The following is a 22,794-nucleotide window of genomic DNA, read 5'->3' as shown; positions in this document are numbered from 1 at the left end:
CATTGTCCACACAATTAAAAAATGTTTGTTAGGGACATCTTTGAAGCAAGCCACTGATTATTCAGATATTCAGATCTCTGGGGGTTCATGTAGTCCTCACAAACTCATCTCTCTATTCAGAAACACACTAGATGAAAAGGTGTCTACCTGCCGTTTGGAAGAGTTAAAGGCATTACAAGCTCATTATGTTTAAAAGTGAATCCATGCCTTTTAGCTGTCAACGAGACCCTCTTCTAATGTTCTCTCTGTCAGTAAATGGGATAGGCCAGAAATTCCCCTTTTCCCTAAAATCTCCATTTTCAACTCAGCATCAAATAATGGTGATTTTTACCTCCTAAATATATCTCAAATTTGCTCACTTGTCTCCCTTTATATGAGTGACACATTAATTCAAGTTGCACTAGTTGTTACCTAAACTACTTTATAACCTACTAATTGGTCCAGGAGCATCTCTCCAGCCTTCTCACCAATCTTATCTTTAATCAGTCAAGTCTCTCCATATAAACTTTTATCAGATGCTTTGCTAAAATCATTGATACAGCCTACGAGCTCCATTTATCCTCACCTGGCACCACATTCCACCTCACTGTTGGAACTTTAGTCCCCGGCCTCCTTCAAGTCCGTGGGATTGTCATGTCTCCTTTTTTCAGAGAACTTTCACAAATATTAATCCTTCAGCCTAAACATTCTCCTTTCCACTCCTACCTATTCTTCTTATGCAGGATATATTAAATCCCCATCACTCCTTCATTGCCTGACTGAGTCAAATATCCCTACCTTACTTATTAGTCCTTTGTCTCTTTCCTGGAAACACTTCTCATGTTTGAAGTTCAACTTTTGTTTGGGTGATTATTGAATTAATTGCTATGTCTTTAATGAAACTGTAAATTCCATAAGAGGGGGGACTATATTTTTGTCAAGTACAAGGGAGTCAATACATATTAAATTAATAAAGCATTGAATGAATGGGAGGCATTTAAATATGGTCAGATCTTCTTAGTACATCTCATAGTGAATACAGTTAGACCTTGCGTTCTGAGGATGTGGAGGGGCCAGGGGGGGCAGCAGTGAATGGGGGGGGGCCCACCTCATTCTAGAGCTGCTCATTGAACATTTCACTGAAAAGTGAAAGTCTCTCTAGTGTCTCTTTGACTCATGTTTGGTGAGGCAGAGAAAAGTAGAACACAGAAGGTGTATAAAGATCAGTTTCACCTTCACTGAGGAAGGGGAGAATGCATTTGTTGTAAAATGCCAATTCCAGAGCAAAGTACCGCAGCAAGTTTTCATTTAAAACAGCCAACTTTAAAATGTGTGTCATATTCTCAGAAGGATTTTTATTTTGGGGGAATCTCTTTTTCCTTAGGTGTTAAGCAGCTCTTTCCCCTAGTTTTAGGGTTCATTTAGATAATGTTTGAAAACCCAAATGAGTTTGTCACATTAAAATGCAGCAGTTATAAGTGGTGTTTTCTTTCTCCTAGTCTTGCCTGAAAGTCTCAATTGCTGCTATTATGACATCAGTTTCAAAAATCTCTCATTTTAGAATTCAAAAGTAAAGACAAGAGGGAGCTATGAAAAGAGCGTTATCCTTGGGAAGAACTTGTGTGACATGCACACGTCTTCCACTTACCACCCGATTTTCCTTTGTTTCCGTACCATTTTGTTACCCCACCAGGAATTTACAGGAAACATAGTGCCTGGCATATAATAAGCCCTCAAAAATGTTAGCTCTTTTCCTCCATTTTATTAGTTAATATGCATCAGCTTTAAAAATTGCCATCTCCATTAGCTTGTTATAAATGGTTATAAATCACAAACACTTCAGGTAAAACAGATCAGGGGGAAATGGAAGAAATACTGTGCATCAGCTAAATGCTGCTTTAGCAACTGATGCTTTAGCAAATACTAGCCATCAACATGGCTCTGCAAGGTAGCAAATGAGAGACTGAGGAGGCTCAGAAAGTCTACATGGCAAGTTGAGAGACATGACTAGCACACCACTGATGCCTATTATTTACAGGACTTCAGTTCCCTCCCTTGATGGCCTTGCTCCTAACTGCAGGTGATACCAGTTAAATTGATTTCCTCTATCTTCCTTCTCATCTTTAAACATACTAACCAATTTTTAGCTTTTCCAATATAAAATAAAAATGTCTTGTTAGCAGATTAATAAAGGAAAAATAAAAAGACTGCTTATGAAAGAATATTTAAGAAACCCAGTTCTGATTAGTAACCAGCTTTGGTACCAGAAAAACTTCAAAGTACTCTCTAAACATTGAATTTTCATCAGTGAGGCTGCAAGCCTTAGTTCTCATCTTTCATGCTTACCCATGCAATAACTTCAAAAGAATAAAGGGAAGAATGGTAATCTCTCAAAGTAACCTTGAGCTAGAGCCAGTGATCTAGTTTTTACCTCTCATGCATTCACAACCAAATCATTGCTTCATTACATTATGCTTTATTAAATATAATAATTAAAATTTTGTTACAAATGAGTAAATACTCAAACCATTCAGAAATGAAATCCAAAGCCCAAGGGTTTCTAGAAGAAAATGAAAAAGAATTAGCATCAAATGTCAACATCTTCAAGGGAAAGAAATCATTTAAAGTTGCCTTTTACTTACCGAAATATCTCCTGCATATTTTATTGTTTTTGTCATCTTGCTTGTTATAATCCAGCCAGTGAGTGTTCAAAGAACATAAAATCCTACAAAGAAGTAAACTGAATATAAGTGAATTTACAAAAAGGCAACAGTTTAAGATCAAGAGCATCATGTGTAAGCTTTGATTACTTAATGCAGTCATCTTTCCTTGTGGTGCTCCAGCAACATGTGATTTATTTTTCCAGTAGGAGAAAAATGTTGTAAAAATTGTAACTTGTATGATACATATATGTCTCATTTTCAGGGCACAAGTAATTGAAAACCTTATCTGAATCAGTATGGTATTATCAGTCAAAATGTGGGTGATCAGAGTTTGCTTCAGAATTAGATTGTAGGACATTCTGAGTCAGTGCAGAAAGCTGTAATAGACACCGATCTTTAAATAAGAATTAGATATGTCACCATGGACTCTGGTCGGTAACTAGATAGTTATCTAAGGAGGTACCAGAAACTGTACCAGAGGTCACTGGGGAGGCAGGAGGTCAGAGCAGTGGGTGTGGTGGTGGGCTTGAACCACAGGAGGACAAAACTTAGATGTACTTCTGAATTTTGCTGTCTGGATCAGGGAATGTCCTCACACTAGCAGCTTTTTAAACTCTCTTATAACAAGGTAATAAAATGGAGACAGTATTTAAAAATAAAAAACATAATTCTTCCTATTAGTTTATATATGTCAGTAATTTATATTGGTAATACATGTGAGAAATCTTTAAAAGATGTTAGCAAAAAGTGCAAATATTTTCTAGTATTGTAGTAAAAGGGAAAAGAAGAAATGGGTGGGTGTCGTTAGGTATTCTCAGTGAGCACGTTTCTCCTTCAGACTCTGGAGTTAAAAGTTGTGTTTCGGGCGATGGGGTTGTTATCCAGGTCGGTGCGGCTCAGGTGCGCGGTGTGCAGGGACTTCGACCACACAGGGTTGCCGCCGGCCCGCTACAGAACGGAGCTGGGGAGGGAAGATTAAAGATGGCCTCTTTTTTAATACACTCAGTACAGGAAGCATCGAAATGGCCAAATTAGAGTTTGGGGAAGAGAGTGTGAATGTGTGCGCACGTGCACACATGTGTGCACTGGGAGACTGGTGTTGAAGTGCAGAGTGATGAAAATGGAAAAGGTGAGCAGGAGCTGTCAGATGAAGGGAGGAGAGCAGGGAATGAAAGCAATGTTGGGAGACAGGCAAGAATGGCTCGGATTGATTATATGTGTAGACGATAATGGGAAGTGAGGGTAAGGGACCACTCAGCAAGGATAAAAAGCTAGCACTCGACATACACAAATTCTGCCTTCTACCTATCATAAGGAGCCAATAAGTTAATTCCTCTTGAGTTTCAAAAGAAATCATCTCTCTAGTACATATCTGTAATTATTTATTCTCTAATAAAATAAGTATCTATCATTGATATCACTTGGGAATTATTTTTAGTTAATATAGCTCCCCGAGTTTTTTACAAGAGACTCAGTAAACAGGGCCTATTATTTTCCCCACAGCAACACACATCAACGTAACCATAGTATTTAGGGTTCTAAAACCCTGAAGAATGAGGAAATATGAGAGGTGGAATGCAGGTTCATTTTTAAATTCCATGAATCCTTGTGAGTGCACTGGAAATGCTGGGCAGTGAACGAGATACTGGAGGGGACATCGGGACAGGAGACAGCCACTCCTTTGGCACAGATATTGGAAGACTTCTTTTTTTTCTATCACCAGCCTCCACACCAAGGAGGAAAATGTTGTTAATGAAGTTCGAAGTTGGAAAGAAAAGACAGAGACATAAAGTCTTTGTAATATGGAAACTGGGGCACATTAATGCAAATCTATCGCCTCCTGTATTCTATGTACCTGTCAGAAAGGTAAGGAAACGGCACTTCACATTCTGAACATCACCTAGCTCGTTGATAAGCAATGAAACCGCCCTGAATTTTGTCTGGGATAAATAATCAGGGTATTTATGCTTACATATTTTTCAGTGAATGTGAACATAAGCCAAAAATATAAATTGAAGTTGAAAGAGAAGGGAAACTTGGGTTTTGATGAAACGATGCGAAAGGGCTTCCTGACAGAGATGCAGGCTCCTGCCTCCTCACCGCAAAGATTGCTGGTCCTAAAGCCGGCTTCTCGGCCAAAGCTATTCTTTGGGGTAAATGTCGTATGTTTGTAACTGGCAATTGAAAAGGAGAGAGATAAATCAGCTACATTCTTACAAAGAGAAAACAAGCACCGATCATCGCTGCTTTGATGGTCACATCTAAATCGGCAGGAACATGGATCCCAAAGTTGTCAGCATTGGTGAAAACGTTGTTTACAAACCCGGACCAGTATTTTGAAATCTTCCCAATTGTAAGCTTTTCATCGATGGTCTTCACCTTTAAAAAGAAAATCAGAGGTATAAGATTCGAAGGGGATGTAGATGGTTTTAGACTTCTTCACGTGTTTACTTTGAGAGATAGGAATTTTATTTATCATTTCTATGACAATATGATGTTCATTCCTTTATATAAGCACAAATTGGTAGATTTAACTTTGTAGTTCATTCCTCAGGAATTTTGCTTTTCTAACAGTTTTCTAATCCGTCACAATTTTTTAAATATACAAATGAAGAATATAATAGCAATAAATAATTAAAGACAGCTGACCACAAGATGGCAGCAGGTACATACTCTCAGTTATGTGATCTAACCAGGAAGGTAATTTTTTACTAGAGGTCCAGATTTTAAAATGAACAAAATAAACTGACAAACAAAATAAAAACAGAAGCAGGGATATATGGAACAGACTGACAAATCTCACAGGGGAGAGGGTGGGAGGGACAGGAAGAGATTAGCCAAAGAACGTATATACGCAGATACACGCACAGGGCCTATGAAGACCGAACCGATGTGGTGGAGGTGGGAGGGGTGCTCGCTGGAAATGGGCAAAGGAGGAAATGGGGGGCATCTGTAACTGTTAATTAAAAAAAGAAAGAAAAGCCCTGGCTGGTGTAGCTCAGTGAATTGAGCGTGGGCCTGCAAACCAGACGATCGCGGTTGGATTCCCAGTCAGGGCACATGCCTGGGTTGCAGGCCAGTTCCCAGTGGGGGACACATGAGAGGCAATCATACATTGATATTTCTCTCCCTCCCTCCTTACCCTCTAAAAATAAATGAATAAAATCTTTAATAAAAAAAGAAAGAAAAGAGAAAAATGTTTGAGAAAGGTTTTAAAAGGAATTAGCTTCACTTGCAGGTGTAATTTGTTAACTTTTAAATTTTACTGCAAAGATTTTATAGTTATAAATATATTTAAATGTTACTAACCATTGCTTAATCTCATTTTTACATTATACTTAGACATTTGCTAGATCATTCCATTATAACCAAACACGAGTCCCATTTTTGCATTAAAAAAAGCCCTAATATATCACACAGGAAATTCAGGCTAATTTGACCTAAAAAAATCTATTATATTTCTCAGGTAGAATAAGTCCACGATTACACTTTATCAGCTATTCATTTGCTTGCTCTGTTTACTATTCCAAAGCAGAAAGTAATTCAATGAAAACTTTCACTTTTGGCATGTCAGTAGAAGATAGAAAATAGAGAAAGTTACTTAGGACATCCCTATACAAGGACAGCTAAAATTCTATGTCTAAGTTCTTTTTGACTATAGGGCATATTTTTATACTTTACTTCTTAGGAGAGCCTTGCCAAGTCCTCTTGGAGTGGGGTGGGGTTAGTACAGCTCATTTTGCAAAATTTGCATCGTACTCAATATGAATGGTGTTCCCTAACAGTCTACAAACTGAATGTCCTAGATGGATGTGCAAGAATGAATGAACAAAAAGTAAATACACAATTTAAATCAAACCAACTCCTCTGTCTAAGATGTACTTCTAGGAGAAGCTGTTAAGTTATTTCATAATGATAGAGATTAAATTCATAGATATTTATTGTTTTTTAACATTCAATGTACACAAATACACTGATGTGAGAGATTGTTTTACAAAACAAAGTTATCAAGTCTTATGAATGTGACTTTTAAATTAGTGATATTTTATGGAATATGCTTCTGAGATGAGATTTGGAGTACATTACCACCAGGAGTATAGGAAAGAGTATGTAATTTATGTGATTCTAAACTATATATAGTTGTTTTATACTTTGGGTTCTATACTGCCACATAGATCAACTTTTTATAGTATGTTAAAAATTCTTGGACTCAGTGTTTCTGAAATTATGAGTTCTTATCAGCATGTACAATATTGGCTTATTACATTAGTCATAAATATATTACTCTCTAATGATATATTTCTATATTTATAGTCATGTATTTATTCCAGATATTTTTTATGTTTTGAACATTTAAAAAATTGAATTATGTTGCAAAATATCAAGACCTAAGTGAAAACTTCATTTTGTCAATCATACCTCAAAATCCACATCGCCAAAACAGCCGCATGTTGCACAAGGACCAACAATTTTCAAAATATCTTCTCCGTTTGCATTTTGGATTGTGAATTTAGGCAGAAAGGGGTCCCACTTCTGTGCAACATAACCAACTGTAGTGCCAGGAGGGGCTTGGATTTCTAACTGTAAGAAGAGGTAACAATCAAATAAGATTTCTAAGGTTGTTGTATTTTAATTTTACTATAATGTAAATTTACTTTTGAACAATATACTTTAATGAAATTATTTTTATATGCTACAAAAAATTTTAAATATCTGCTTCTAAGGAAGCAAAACACTGTTTTTTTGGACTTTATAAAAACTAAGAATTTCACTGTATATATTTAGCATGATGCACTAAAGCCCAAGTCTTTGATCTTACTTTCCTAGAGAGAACCTATTCCAGACCTGCCTTCTGACCTGGGACACCGGCTTCTTTGCCATTTCTGTTCCAAGTACAACAGTTGGTCAAGCATGGGAAGCCATTTCCCATGAGGGACTCAGTATCTACTTCTGCTCAGTTGTTGCTACAACACACATGTATTTTTAATATTCATTTATCAATTATTAAGTATGCACAAATTTTTTTTCTCTTCAGGCTGTCAATTTCTGGCTTCTCTGTGTTCAATTAAAAGCAAATGCTTCTGCAGAGTTTACAATTATTACACACCAATATAATCATTGTTTAACTTCTTCCAAAGTGTTAAAGATTAGCAATTGCATTTTCAAATGTTAGTATTTTACCCTTTACCTTTCATTCTGATTTCTTTATTTTTCATTGTATTGTATTTCAATAGGTTTATGTAGCCAAATCAATCCTTTATAAAATAAGGTGGAAGTGGGTGCACATAATAAAAATTTTCGGCACATAGGGCCCTGACTGGTGTAGCTCAGTGGATTGAGCTCGGGCCTGTGAACCAGACAATCGCAGTTCGATTCCCAGTCAGGGCACATGCCTGGGTTGCAGGCCGGTTCCCTGCAGGCCAGTTCCCAGCAGGGGATGCGCAAAGGGCAACCATACATTGATGTTTCACTCCCTTTCTCCTTCCCTTCCCCTCTAAAGATAAATAAGTAAATTAAAAAAAAAATTTCGGCACATAAATCAAACTAACCATCATCAAATCTCATTTTGTCTTTTCTTACTTATTGAGTTTATAGTCTTATGTATGTCTATCATGTTCTTGGATACACAAAGGTGGTTTCAACAAAGTTTCATAAAATTATAAGTATTGTTCTGGGATCGCTTTTAAAATTATTGGTTTGATTATGACCAATTTTTAAAAGTTATTAATGACTGTCTGGATGTATCTTATGCTTAATTTATGTGACACTGGCTACTATAAATTAAAACATCAATTACTAGGAATATTCAAATGGGCGTGTATTCTGTGACTATACTGACTACATACCATGTTGGGGCATATTAGGTCTTGAATATTCTCAGTCTGAGGATGGAAATTCTTGGGCTCCATGTATGAGTTAGCTATCTTATCACCAAGCCAGGTGATTAGCTATAAATCGTTGGAGAATAAACTTCCCTAATTATCCTCCTTCTGTTAATATTTATTTCCATTGTTCTAGAGTACTTATACACAGGCCCTTCACAGAGAAACCTGGATTTGAATAAAGACACCTGGACCAAATTCCATTTATATTTCTTATATATGTAGGCGTAGGTAAGTCACCTCCACCCTCTAAGCCTGTTTCCCCAACTGCAAAATGTGGATAGCAAAACCTATTCTTTCTAGCCCATAGAGATGTGAAATTAAGACATAAAACTAAGTAATTATTATTTATCACCTGTATTATGTCAATGAAAGTTATTATTAAAGGTCCATCAAAAAGTAATGGAATATATTATACATTAAAATAAAATAATTGAATGATTCCCTATAGAACAATAACTTATCTTTTCCAAACCTTGATGTTTGTCATAAATGAGTGACTACAATGTGACATTCTGTACTAAACAATATTACCGAACCAAGAGAGAACATCTTGGAAGAGTTCAGTATCACTTGGCACTTTCTGAACTTTTGCTACAGCTAGAGAAGACAAAGGGACAAAGGGTAGATTGAATAATGGTGAAACTCATAGATATTACAATTACATGCTAATAACAAGATTCAGGAAGATGTGTCTCATTTACATGATGCATGAGCTGTCTTCACCAATTAACATCATAGAAGCCACATTGCCTTTTTTTTTTTTGGTTGGAAAAGAAAATTCAGTGAATTACCAAATCCTCAAGCTGTTCAGATTCTAAAGGGGCAACTACTAATTCAAACAATTGAAATGTTAATTGCCCCATAGCTCCAGATGAATGCCATTTATTAAAGAAATAATTGGTAATCTTTTCAAAGGTAGGAGAAAGAAAGCACACCAAGCCAATGACTGACCTCTTGCAGGTAGCAAGGGCACCAGCAGCTGTTACATCTCAAGGGCCTGTTTACTGTGATCACCTCTCGACCCGAGTTATCTGTGATCCTCAGAGTGCAAGATCGCAGTGTGGAGCAGAAAGTCCGATTGAAGCAGATGCTTTCCTCCACGGCAAAGTATATTCTTTGTCCCAGGCTGTTTTTAATCTCATATTTGTTTGAGGTCTCAGTGCCAAGTATCACTGATGGGGCAAAAAAGAAAATCTTCAAAGTAATGCTAATGCTTAGTATCATACCTTTAAATAAATAAAAGGGGTAGTGTTATTTAAAAACATAGTGACAGATTAATTATTAAGAATATGGTAACTTCTTCAAACAAGTCTACTTTGGTGCTCTAAAATTTGAGGACTTCTCTATGGAAATCAAAGTAAACTCAGAGAACAAAGTGTGCATTTAATAAATGTTGATACTAGATACATGATTTACTTGGAAACATGCAATACCACTTTTCAACCAAGAAAGTAATACTATAAAGAATAATCTAATACTCAAATAATAATTGTGTCATTGATATGAAATTTATTGGGACAACTCACATGAAAGAATTTTGTCTAAAGCCTGTATGGTAATATATGTACAACTGCATTCTATCCTGCTATTTCAATTTTGACATATTTTAGGAATAATATAGTGTAAGAAGAACAAAAAAATATCCAACTAATTTGCATTTTGTTAGCCCTACTTGTTTTCATGGATTTTTAAAAATTTAGTCTCAAACTTGATTTTCATTTCAAAAATTATTAAGAAAATGTAAAATATTAGCAACCATGGAAATCATCACTTTTTAAAATTTTAAGATTAAAAATAATGTTAGATTCCTAATGGCAATATCACCAAAGGCGTGAAGAGTTTTATGCTTTTAGGTTTATTTATGTCAGACTAATAATTTTACTTACCATGTTTATTTTAAAACAATAAAATAAAATCAATGCTATTTCAACCTAAAACTATTCTAAACATTTAACTTGATTCTTTACATAAAACGATTAGATGGAGACAACCTTCTGAAGTCTAAAATATTTTCAACAGTTTAAATAAGTAGAGAATATACTTACTTCCGAGAAGCTCCACCTGCTGGTGTATAATGATGAGTTCTAACTGTTAAAGGAGGACATAAAGGAAATAAAAAGTATTGCATCACGACTCTGAAAATTTTTGGAGATATTATTAAGCTGTTTACTAGACTATTCGTAGGTGATTTTCATGCTCTCTGTTATCGAAACAGTTGAATACAGCTCACATTTCATAATGAAAAAGAAAGTAAAATGTTTTTTGTTCATGTGAAAATAAAAAAAATTTACAAGAACCCTGAAAATTCCAAGGCAGTATTGCCCCAAATATAAATAGAAACTGTGGTTAACTCTGTGTGCTTTTTGTGTTAATGGAATAAAAGGGTAGCTGCTGGAAACAATACTTTGAGAAGATTTTTAAACAATCTCTGGATAATAATGCCTGTGAAATGTTAAATGTCTACTATCCCACCTTTTTTTTTTAAAGAAATGAAACAAAACAACAAGGATCCAAATGTCTGGCCTCCCCTCCCAGCTCCACTAACTTGACTCTCTGTCAAGCTGCAGCTCATGCCCCACCGTGAGGCTATGTCTTTGTTACAGTTGAAAGGATGTATTCTGGAAAATTATCTCATTCACACCTTCATTTGGATTACGGGGGAAAAAGCCTGCTGATGTTGACAAAATATCAGTTTAAGCCAAATAAGAGTTATGCCACTAAATGCAAGGTAAATTTTGCCTTGTATAATTAGAAATTAAGTCAATTTACAAGGCAAAAACTATCCACACAACTGTGAAATGACTATAAAAGTAGACAATGCAAATTGTTCTTAAAGAAAATTTTAAAATATGTTTTTAGAATGAATTTTATTTGTGTATGCTTTAGATTTGACATTTAGTACTTGAAGTCATGAACATGTCTAATGCTGGTCATTGTTATTTCTAATATTTAATTTTCTATTTCACCTTAAAAATTACTTTATTCTCTTTCCACATTAGTAAACTCTCATATAACCATCATTACTAATATTTGTCATTGGTTGGGCAAACCCAGAAAATTGAAAGTTACATTATTTCCTTCATTCCTCTTGTATATACTGAAGTGGAGGTAAAGCTAATATCATTCCTTTATTCAAATCTTATTATTGATAAAAGTGAGCATGTGGCCTCTTCTTAAGATTCAAAAATATATTTTCTGAAAATATTTTATGAGTTAAGGTAGTATAAAACCTATTTTAACAATCATGGCAATTGTTTTTAAATTAGAGCCAGCCAAATGGGAGAAGATATTTGCAAATAATGGCTCCAACAAGGGATTAATATTTAAAAAAAAACTCAGGCAACTCAACAATAAAAAACAAATGATTAAAAATGGGTGGAGGACCTGAATAAATACTTCTTCCAAGAAGACATAAAAATAGCCAATAGCTATATGAAAAGATCCTCAACTTCACTAGCTGTTAGGGAAAACACAAACCTATAATGAGATACCATCTTACACCTGTTAGAATGGCTGTTGTCAAGACAGGTAATAACAAGTGTTGGGAGGTTGTGGAGACACAGCAACACTCATTCACTGCTGGTGGGAATGCAAGCTGGTATATCCACCATGGAAAATGGTAGGGATGTTCCTTAAAAAATTTAGATTAGAATTATCATATGACCCAGAAACCCCTCTTCTAGGGTCTACCTCAAAAGTTGGGAAACATTTATTCTCAAAGATATATGCACCCCTATGTTTATGGAAGCATTATCCATGGTGACCAAGACATGGAAGGTGAATGGTCCCTCAACAGAGGATTGCATATAAAACTGGAAGCAACACAAGCAAACAAACAAAAACTCATAGACACAGGCAGAGTATGGTGGGTACCAAAAGGAAAGCATTTGGGGGGTAGTAAAGGGTAGAGATGGTGGACTATATGGTGATGGAGATCTGACTTTGGGTGGTGGACATATAATGCAATATACAGATGATGTATCAGAAACCTATATAATTTTATCAACAAATGTCATCCTAATACGTTTAATAAAAAATTACAATCAGTTTTTTTTGTAGTGTACTGTTGTTCTGATTTCTTATTTTGAGAGAATTTGAGGGGTTGGGGATGAGAAGACATAAGCCTCATGAAAGCTCTTCATAATGATTTAGCATTGGCTCTATGCAGAAGTAACATGTATGGGAAGAACTATTGGGCCAAGACTAAGGTTTAAGTTTAGGGACTTTAAATATCAGTGTCATGGATCAAGTCTTTGTCCTGAAATTAAGAAGCTAACAGTTAAGGCCCATTCTACAATGGAAAAGGAAATTATACCTCTTTAGTATCTAATAGTGGGAGTTGTTTATTTAATGACTACACTGAGGTAGTCACTGTGCTAAATATTTTGACAGTGTCTAATTTATTTCTCGCAAGAACTCAGAGACAGATATCACTATGTTTTACATGTGAGGAAACAATCCTAGATAGATTAAATAGTTTGCCCAAGAATTGCAGTCTGTAAATGGTTGGCCTGGGACTTGACCTCAGGCTGTGCTATAGCCAATTTTTGATATGCTTTCCACTCTGTTGTATGGTCATCACTAAGCTAATCTTAGAAACTGGGAGAAGCATCCCTGACTGGTGTGGCTCAGTGGATTGAGGGCCAGCCTACAAACCAAAGGGTCACTGGTTTCATTCCCAGTCAGGGCCTGTGTCTGGGTTGGGAGCAGGCCAGGTCCCCAGTAGGTGGTGCGTGACAGTCAACCACACATTGATGCTTCTCTCCCTGTCTTTCTCCCTCCCTTCCCCTCTCTCTAAAAATGAATAAGTAAAACCTTTAAAAAAAGAAACTGGGAGAAGCAACTCTTAAGTGAAACCGTGGAACCCCTGAATACCTTTCTTCCTTATCCTCTACTCTTTACTCACCCTGTCCTCTGTAAAGCATTTGATTCGATTTGATCTATCTCTGAGAGAAAACCTCCTGCAGTCGAATGTCTTGTTTTTGGTTGTTCTCATAGTTTCATTTTAGTCCTAGGCCACCTATAAACCATGGAAAATGGGCCCTTTCCATCCTTTGCTGTTAATTAATGACCTGGGAATTGTTGGAAAGTTTAAACTTCACCAAATCATATATTCAGGTGTCAGGGAAAGTAAAGCACTCCTAAAGTATGAAAGCTATAGAATGGGTATCTAATGACAGACAGCCTTGGATATAGAACTTATTAATAACTTCTTTTGTATAATATGCCAGGTTTGTAGGTATCAGCAATTGCGTTTAATATATGTACTGTGGACTCTTGAACAACCCAAGGTTGAATTGTTCAGGTCCACTTATATAGAGATTTTTTCAATAAATACTGTAAATATATTTTCTCCTCCTTATGATGGTCTTAGTAACATTTCTTTTTCTCTAGCTAACTTCATTATAAGAATACAGTATATGGTACATGTAACATACAAAATTCGTATTAATCGACTGTTATAAGTAAGGCTTCCAGTCAATAGTAAGGTACCAGTAGCTAAGTTTCAGGGGAGTTGAAATTTATAAGTGGATTTTTCTGTGTCTAACCTATGTGTTGTTCAAGGGTCAATTGTACTTCAAAATAAATAGTATTTACATGTTTTTTGTAGACTTTAATTCACTTCTTTTACCCATAAGTATCTAAATTATTATTATCCTTTGACACTTGTAGAATAAAATGTTACTGATTATTATGTTTTAATCTAATCTTGAAAGAGAACCTATTAGTTTTGTCCTTAGGTTTAACCTTAAGTATGTATATGTGTATATATATATATGTGTGTGTGTGTGTATACACACACACATATATGTATATACTTACACACACACACAAAAACACCTGGGAGTATATTTACAAATTGCTAATAAAAAAAAGATTCTCAATAGTGATTGGGTGGACTTGATTAAAAGACAGTAGATGATATTTTAAATTTTTACTTTTTTTTAATTTAGAGAATTTTGTATATTTTTGTATATTTTTTTCTGTTTATTTATTGAAGAGTGTACTATTTCCAAAGGTTCATAATTTTACTTAATTCTTATGGTTTTCAGATAAAAGTTAATGCATAATGCATACAAACTCATTCTATATATGTCCTTACAGATTTGTGGTATAGAGCTTTTAAAATGATCATTCGTCCTGTTATGTATATAGTGTTTTAAAACAAATGTGTTCTTTTAGTATAAAGTGAATACATTATCTTTACCTTTGAAGTAAAATATTCACCAATTTGTGGCATATTTTTGTTTTTTGTAAAATATTACCACAAGACTATTTTTGGAAAATTGACTTTGTTTTAGAACTGAAGCAGATGAGTTCATATCTCTATTGACTATGAAAGAAAATGTATTCATGTCAAGCATCTGGCTCCGGGTGTGTCATCATTCATGGATGGAAGAAGAATATGTGATGACCATATGTGATCATCAAACCTCAGCCCTCTGGCACTGGTATATCACTCTTATCCTTGGCAAAACCTTGTCTGACAATGTTCCCAAACAGCTTGCAGCAGTTAATCAACTCTAGTCAGCTATTACAGCTGATCCTTTCTGCAGATGGAAGATGGTGGGTTAGCTTTCCTAGCTCTTTTACATATCTCCCTGAGCTCCCCAGTCTCTAAAGTACATTTGTCTGCCAGTGGGTTTCTGGAGAAGGCATCTGCAATTATAAACATTTTCCCAGGAACATATGCTGTATGCAGCTTAAACCCTATCAGGCATAACAGAAATCTCTTGTACCTTAAGGGAATTAACACAGAGATTTGATTTTGATAAAGGAGATAGACTTTATAGTTTGAAAGAATGCCAAACAAGCTGAAAATTGCAGCAGATGTGCTGACATCTCAATATTAGCGTAAGTGTATTTCTAATCTTTTGTAGGATAAAATACCGAGGCAACAATAATATATACATATAATTGCTATTCACATGTCATATAATTTAGATGATATATCTTGATTGAATTATTATAACAGCTTGAACCACTGCTTACCTTGTAACGATGACTAATGACTATAAGAAATAATAATAGGACTTTTCAAGCAAATTGACCTGGAGATGCAACAGTGTCAAAGACAATATCAACTTGGTAGTTTGCTTTCCCTTGGATTTGCATCTGCCATCTGAGATTCAGTCGAAGACAAACTCTCAGCTCACTACAGAAGTCTCTTGCTCAGTATAACAACCTTTTTCCTTCTATCCACCTGCACACAGCACAGTTGTGTGTTACCTGGCTTTGGTACACAGCCTGGCAGTTTTTGTCAACATTTTTTGAGTTGCCAATTAGGTTACAGAATGTTTAAGTGAAAGGACTAGGTTATATGCTTTTAATATGCTTTGATTTTAGCAAGTGCTCAATAAATATTCTTTAATTAAATAGTTGTCAATGTCTAGACATACATATTAAATGATTTTTTGAGCATAAATTTGTTGGCACTTTGAGCAGTGAGCAGAAGGAGGATAAATGTGCTAAACAGCTCAATCAGAAATGTTTACTTTTATTACTCTGGCAAGGAACCTAGAAGTGGTAATAAAAATAAACATAAATTTCTTTCCACACATAGAAATATGGTAAATAAAAGAAAAAATTAATTTCATGGTTTATAATGTCTTTCTCACTGCAGTAAGTTAATTGTTGAAGTCCTTCAACCTTGGCTGAAAAGCAAGAAACCAAGTTTGTATTCATTGTAAGGGGAAACATGTACAGAAATAGGAAAATAGAAACACCTGGCTTAAATACTCTAGACCAGGAGGGAGGCTGCCTGGCAGAGGGTGTCCGGGCTGCCACACCTGGCTCTCTGGGCTAGAAGGTGGGATGTGTTGGCCACGGTCTGGGTCTGAAGCTCCAGGAAGAAAATGAGGTGCACCTCTGCTTCTTTGGTTCTGCGCATCTGCAAGAGAACAAAAATGCCAGCTTATATGTAAATCTAGGCTACTGCAAGTACTCTTTAAAAATAGTACTTGTTACTTCTACTTTGGTGGGCAGATTCTCCCCTGCTGCCTGTTCCTTTAGCGTTTCCTACTCACTGTCACACCACGTGACCCTGAAGCAGAGAAAAGGAATGTGGAAGACAGCAAGTAGTTGTGAGAAAAAGCTGGGTAATTTGGGCTAAAAACGTGATGTCAGAAAGTATATATTGCTTGAAGGCCTGTAGAACTTCTGTTCAAAGAAGTAAAAAAATATAAACTACAAAAGGAAAAGAAATGGTAGAAAGAATGAAATATTCTCTACTCCTAAAAGGATAACCTTAGACGTAGGTTTTGAGTCATAATTATGACTTTCAAGGAATATTCTCCCTTCCCCAAATATTATGAGGGTGCCTCATAATTTCCAGGAATATTTTGTGTTGTTATCAATCATATTATTGTGACTCGGTTTAGTTCAGTGGTTCTGATTCTTTACCCTGCTTCAGTACTGCCTGATAGCTTGTTGAAACAAGATGTCTAGGCCCCTTTCCCAGAGTTTCTGATTTAGTGGATGATGTGGAGGTAGGGCTTGATAATTTACAGTTCTAATAAATTACCAGGTAAGCTGGTCTGATGGTATAACTTGAGAATTAATGGTTTAATTCTATATACTATGAGCATATTTATAACTATTTTATGAGCTTCTTAAGAGCAGTATAATATCTAATTTAGCTTGGATTTCTCAACATTTTATAGAAAACCATTCAAAAAATTTTTTTGACAAAATGGATTCTTTTGTAGCTCACCCAAAATTACAAAAGATAAAATAATTACAGATTTCTATAATGTTTGGCTTTTTCTTAAGAGAATTGCCTGTTTTCTATGTTAATGCCAGGTAAAAATACTACTATTTCAATGATCTCTTAGATAGAAATATGGAGATTTGCTATTTAATCTGTATTAGTTTGGAGTCTTTGTAAAATTATGCATAAACCCTAATAAGTAGTACAAGCAAAAGTATTCTTCTCTGTTGAAGAATATAAACTATTCTTTCTACTATCATTTTTCCTTTTTCTTCTCATATGACTGCCATTTGGATACCTCCCTCAATAGATACTGGTATTTTCAAAGACTATCAGTGTTTTTTTACTTCTTATCTTTACTAATTTATTAATTAAAAAGTTCTTAGTGTGCACTGATTTAGTTTATCAACACTATGCAGTTTTAGAATGAGTATAAGTGTGGATTAAGTTTCACAACAGTATTTTCAAGTATTAGAGCAGCCACAATAAAGGCAAATACTTAAGACTATTCTAAAGACAGATGAGTGGGAAAGACAAGGAAAATGGTTCTGGTTTACTGTAAGAAGGAATTTGTAATAGGTGCACAAATATTTGAACAAGTACTCTCATACAAGTACTAAAGCTAGAACGATGTCTATATAATTCACAATAAATTAGAATAGTCTCTCTTCAGCACTGATGCTCATTCATGTAAGTTGTGTGTGTTTGTGTGGGGAGGTATTCTTCTGAATCTCTTAAATTGGTAAAAAATAAATTTGGAAAAGGACTGAGCTATCTTTGTAGATAGTAAGTTCCCCATCATTAGGAGAATTAAGGTATAGCCAGGATGAGCACTTGTACAAAAATTTTAAAAAATTGGTGAAGGAACATAGGCATCAAAGGACTTGTCCTTTGGACAATGACATAGACTGTTTCTAGTCATCGGAGGCTCATTAAGGCTGCGTGTAGCTCTGGCATTAATGAGGAACAATAGCAGGTGATTCCTTTATTTATTTAACCGTAAGAGAGCGGGGATAGATGAAGATGAATGGCCATTTGTACTGCTCTATGGCATTTAGAATTTGGACAAGATTCAGGGTTAGGACCATATGGAAACAAACTTGTCATTTGGCTCTTCTAACATAGAGCTCCATACCCATAACATAGCAGTCTGGTCCCCACAAGGACCTCATCCTGAGCTTCTCTCAGATCTGGGCAGACACTGAGGATATAGGCTTTAGAACTAACTCCTCTTGCTTTTGAGAAGGAACCTGAATGGGGCCCTAAACAGTAACCTGAGAGGAAGACTATGTGGCATTCCATCAGATTTGGTAGAGGAGCTAAAGGCCAGTGTAGCCATAAACACTGAAAAATAATAATAGGCAACAGACATCTCATCTCCAGCATTAGTGCCAAACGCACTGCTGTCACTGACTTTCAGAGAAACATACAGGTGAAATTGTGATCTAGGGAAAACTAGTTCCTTATGAAAAAATTCAGAACAGAGCTTCTGTCTGGGAGTGGAGGAACACAGTAACTGGCTGGAAAGGAAACTTTATGAGGTGCCAGGAATGTTCTACATCTCCATCTTGGTGGCAGATACACAAGCACATCCTTATCTTAAAATTATAGATCTTAAACTGGATGCTCATTGTGCACTTTACTATTCACATATTAGCCTTCAATTAATGTTAGAGTCTCTCTCCTGGTCAATCTTGTTATAAAAAAGATTAGTGGATTACTCTAATTTTATCCTGTAAACTATGTGTGCTCTAACAAAATGCAGTAGGCTGTTCAGTGTCTGTCAAGAGGCTCTACCATCCTGACCCAGGTCTGTAGGTCCTTAGACCTCATATCAGGTCCAGAGACAGTAATGCACTTGGGGCCCAGGGCAGGTCATGCCCAAAGTCTTTATTCATGAGTAGCCTCAGTGGGTGGAGACTGTCGGGATCCCCATTCTGTGATCACTTGCTTTCTCATCTGGGATTTCAGTTCATATTGGAACAGCCTTTAGGAATAGCTTTTGTTCAGTTGTGATTGTCCCAGAAATTCCTGCTTTTCTCAAATTTAAAATAAAGTTTGATACCAATCTGTTCTTAAATTGTGTTTATTTATACTAAACCAGGGGACTGCAGACCACCCAAATATCTCTTCAGTTCTGGTGACATCCAGTATTCAGACTGCCCTGGTTTAGTGGTGCCAATTGAACTGCCTACAAAATGTGTGAAGTGTCCAATAACCCTGTGTTACCTGGGAAAATGATCACCACCAATGTAGTTTCATGGGCCAGAGAACTTTCACAATGTTGTAAATAATGTCTTTAAATATATCTAAAGAAAACTATGCCCAACAATGTTTAAGTAAATAATAATGATAATCCATCCTGCTTGCCCTCTCAAACATAATTTCTAATTCAAAAGCATGCTTCACTTTTACTCCTTTGAAGCAGTGCAGGGTCTCTGGCAGATGTTTGACCCATGTCACATGTTACTTTGAGTGGGATGCAGGAGGAGTGTTAGTTTTCTACCTGAAGTTTTACCTCAAAGTTTAGTGTTGAACACATCGTTAATGGCCATCACTGCTGTTTTGGTAGATTAATCACATTTTGATCATAGTATTGCTTTCTAGTCACAAGTTTCTTCAAAGACTCAAACCACCAGATAAAGAAGGAACTTCTTTGAATTTCCATCTGGCTTTGAATTTCTATCTACTATTTTAAAAATGTATAACTAGCTTATAAATATTTCAAGCACTCTGCAACTCTTTACCTTAGAGGCTACAGTTGTTCTGTAACTCTTACTTTATAAAGCAATGAAGTGTTTTGACTAAGTGTCACCGTCAATCTTAAATAAAAAAAACTTGTCAAGTTTTTTTGTCTTCAGTACAAAAATGAAACACACATATTAAAATTAATGATTTGATGCCTCATGTCTATATTTTACAATTTGTTTGAGCTTCCCCAGTCATACTCAGGGACTGGTATACCGAAATGTTGATGAGAAATGAAACATTACCTTGCTTTGCTTTACTTTTCAGTAAATAGCACCCAAAGTGTATTTTGATTAAAAAAGCAAATTAACATACACATTTTTTGAATGGATCATTAAATTAATTTAGGATTTTTTAAATTGGTGGGTTCTGTTATCCTATTTGTAATTAGGTTAGTTTTCCACTAGTTATACTAATCATAATTCCTCATGATAAAACTTTTCATTATAGCTTAGAGTTTAATGACTTATTCTGAAAATGAAATGCCAACATATTATACTTTCATTTTTATGTAACTTCACATGTGCTTTTAGTAAGGTTGCAAACCATTACCCAAAGAAACAACCACATCTTTTGTCTTTCTGAGAAGTTCTTTAAAGTAAGGAAAGGAAGGCAACACTAATGATAGTTACACAGTTTTAGGGGTTTGAGGAAAGACCAGCTCCTCGCTGCCCCACAACCTGGTTACTCTGTTTGCTTAAATTAGTTATTTTCTGTTTGCATATATAATTTACTATCAAAGAAATTTTGAAAGATTTTTGCTTCATAGTTCAGAAATATGTATTTCTAGTCCACTAAAATTTTAGGATTAGCCGGTAACAAATGTTGAATTCATTCTGATAAATGGCTGTATGAAACAACAATTGGAAAATTAAAAAATGGTGAACTGTACTTCAACACTTTTTAACTTATGTATGAAAAGTTTTCTTCAAATCTCTTTAAACTTGGATGATCAACCTGTCCTTGTGTTTGGCATCAAATATTCCCATTTTAAATATTTTTTTGGCATCAGATATTCCCATTTTAAACTTTTAAAAGTTGCTATGCAACTTTTCTTATTAACTCACTACATTTATATTTATGGTAACTAAGACATTATTTACAGCCTAACTTTCACATTTTACCAAAGTGGTTTTTTAAAAAAATTAATGCAACATGCTCCTTGGAAGTTAAAGATTTAAAAATTCCAGTGTTCAAAAGAAACAAATTACAGGTTTTCAAGTATCAACCTCACTGATTATAATATTCCTGCAACTCTATATTTTTAGTTATACTATAAAGAAAAAATTATTAGCTGGCTACATTTACTCTTACCTTTAGAGGCCATGAAGATTTCTGAGTCACTTCTTCAAAGACAACCAGGTCCAAAGAAAAGGCTTTTCTTGTTGCAGCAAAGAGAGAAAACACAGCATGAGTAAAACTTCAGAAAGGTATCTGTCTACTTCATGTGAGCTTACAAATACCAGAGGCAGGGAGTGCCTTGCTCAGCTTCCAGAGAGCTCTGTTTTATCGCTGCGGACAACAGGGGAAGAAGAAGCCACCACCCCAGGTACACACTGCTTAGGAACCATCACACCACTTGGTGGCTGAGGAATAACTTAAAAATAATAAAAACCACAAAGGAAACTATGTAACACTCATTTTAAAAAGGCTTGTTTCCACTTAGTTGTTTTTATATTCCTTGGAGCATATATACTTTTATATTCACTATACATCAGAACTATTCTGTTTTTCTAGTTTCTAGAAATCTTCTATGCCAGAATCTTTGTTAAAATATTCTATCATGTGTAAGTTTCTACAGTTCCAAATATAGTTCTTTTATTCTGATAATGTTTGAACAGCAACTCTCTTATTTTTATCTTGAGATGTTTACCTACCCTCTCCCTAAAAACAAACCAATAAAAAGAAGATGTGCCCCTACTATTTATGTACATAAGTCTTTAATTTTATTTTTGATTTGATGAATAAGAGGCATTTAAAAATACAAACCTTCAATTGCCTTGCAGTTCATTGAAACATATAGGTGATATTTAACTGCATTGCACACTAGATGGAGGGGGGAAAACACTGTAACCTTGAGTAGACAGCTCACATTTCTAAGTGTAGCTGACCAGGTCACCATGGAGATTTTGCTATCCAAGTCAATTGCCCTGGGTGGCACGGTTTGCAAAGGCTGAACTTGCAGGGTATACTGCGTTATCAGCAACACCGGATACTTCTAAAAATAGCTAAGTGGCCTGAGAAGGCATAAAGAGTGATGAAAAATTATAAAGTAAGCCTCATAGGTTGTAGATAGCCAAATTCTAAGTGCTTCTTGTTTGGCAAAGAGATTTGTTTTTATTATTGCTGTTTTGCACTGTTTGGGATTACAAAGAGCTCACATTATCACAGAAAAGGTGTATAAACATGATTAGTATTTTTTAAATCCTCACTCAAGGATATGTTCATTGAATGTTTTAGAGTAAGGAAGGCAGAGAGAGAGAGAGAGAGTGAAAGAAACTTATGTGAGAGAGAAACATCAGTCGGTTGCTTTTCCTACGCGCCCGGATGAGGATCGACTGTAACATAGGTGTGTGCCCTGAATGGGGACTGAACCGCGACGTTTTGGTCTATGGTAGGATGGTCAAACCAACAGAGCCTGGGCTAGGGCAACATGACGAGTATTGTTAAATTAAATGATATATTTGCTAAATTTCTTAATGTTTGTCATGGACATTTGGAAGCACTTTATTCTAAATAAACTAATTCGTCAACACTATCAAATCTGGTATTTTAAATTATGGTCATAATGGATCAGTTTATTTTTACT

General features: G+C 35.5%; 1 protein-coding gene across 1 annotated transcript; it reads right to left on the bottom strand.

Annotated features, from left to right (window-relative positions):
- Window positions 1-2,453: 2,453 nt before the first annotated feature.
- Window positions 2,454-21,327, bottom strand: LOC119055980 (phospholipid scramblase family member 5). The gene is made up of 8 exons (XM_037154301.2): window positions 21,300-21,327; window positions 16,255-16,418; window positions 10,573-10,615; window positions 9,479-9,699; window positions 7,062-7,223; window positions 4,860-5,021; window positions 2,622-2,704; window positions 2,454-2,539 (listed from the first exon to the last, which is right to left on the bottom strand). Exons 1-7 carry the CDS (start codon window positions 21,310-21,312, stop codon window positions 2,666-2,668), a joined length of 804 nt encoding a protein of 267 aa, XP_037010196.2. The 5' UTR covers window positions 21,313-21,327; the 3' UTR covers window positions 2,454-2,539; window positions 2,622-2,665.
- Window positions 21,328-22,794: the final 1,467 nt, after the last annotated feature.

Source organism: Artibeus jamaicensis, unplaced genomic scaffold (genome assembly GCF_021234435.1).
Source record: "Artibeus jamaicensis isolate MK-2021 breed Jamaican fruit bat unplaced genomic scaffold, CSHL_Jam_final contig_466, whole genome shotgun sequence".
In the NCBI taxonomy this organism is placed as follows: Eukaryota; Metazoa; Chordata; class Mammalia; order Chiroptera; family Phyllostomidae; genus Artibeus; species Artibeus jamaicensis.
Note: the sequence above shows the minus strand (reverse complement) of the source record. Positions and strands in the feature narration are given on the sequence as shown.

Bases quoted from the DNA above. Each gene is read 5' to 3' on its own strand.
- LOC119055980 (XM_037154301.2), bottom strand. The intron at 7,224-9,478 runs GTCAGTCATTGG...CTCTTCTTACAG, and splicing joins GCCCTTGCTACCTGCAAGAG to TTAGAAATCCAAGCCCCTCC. The intron at 5,022-7,061 runs GTATGATTGACA...TTCTTTTTAAAG, and splicing joins TTGGCGATGTGGATTTTGAG to GTGAAGACCATCGATGAAAA.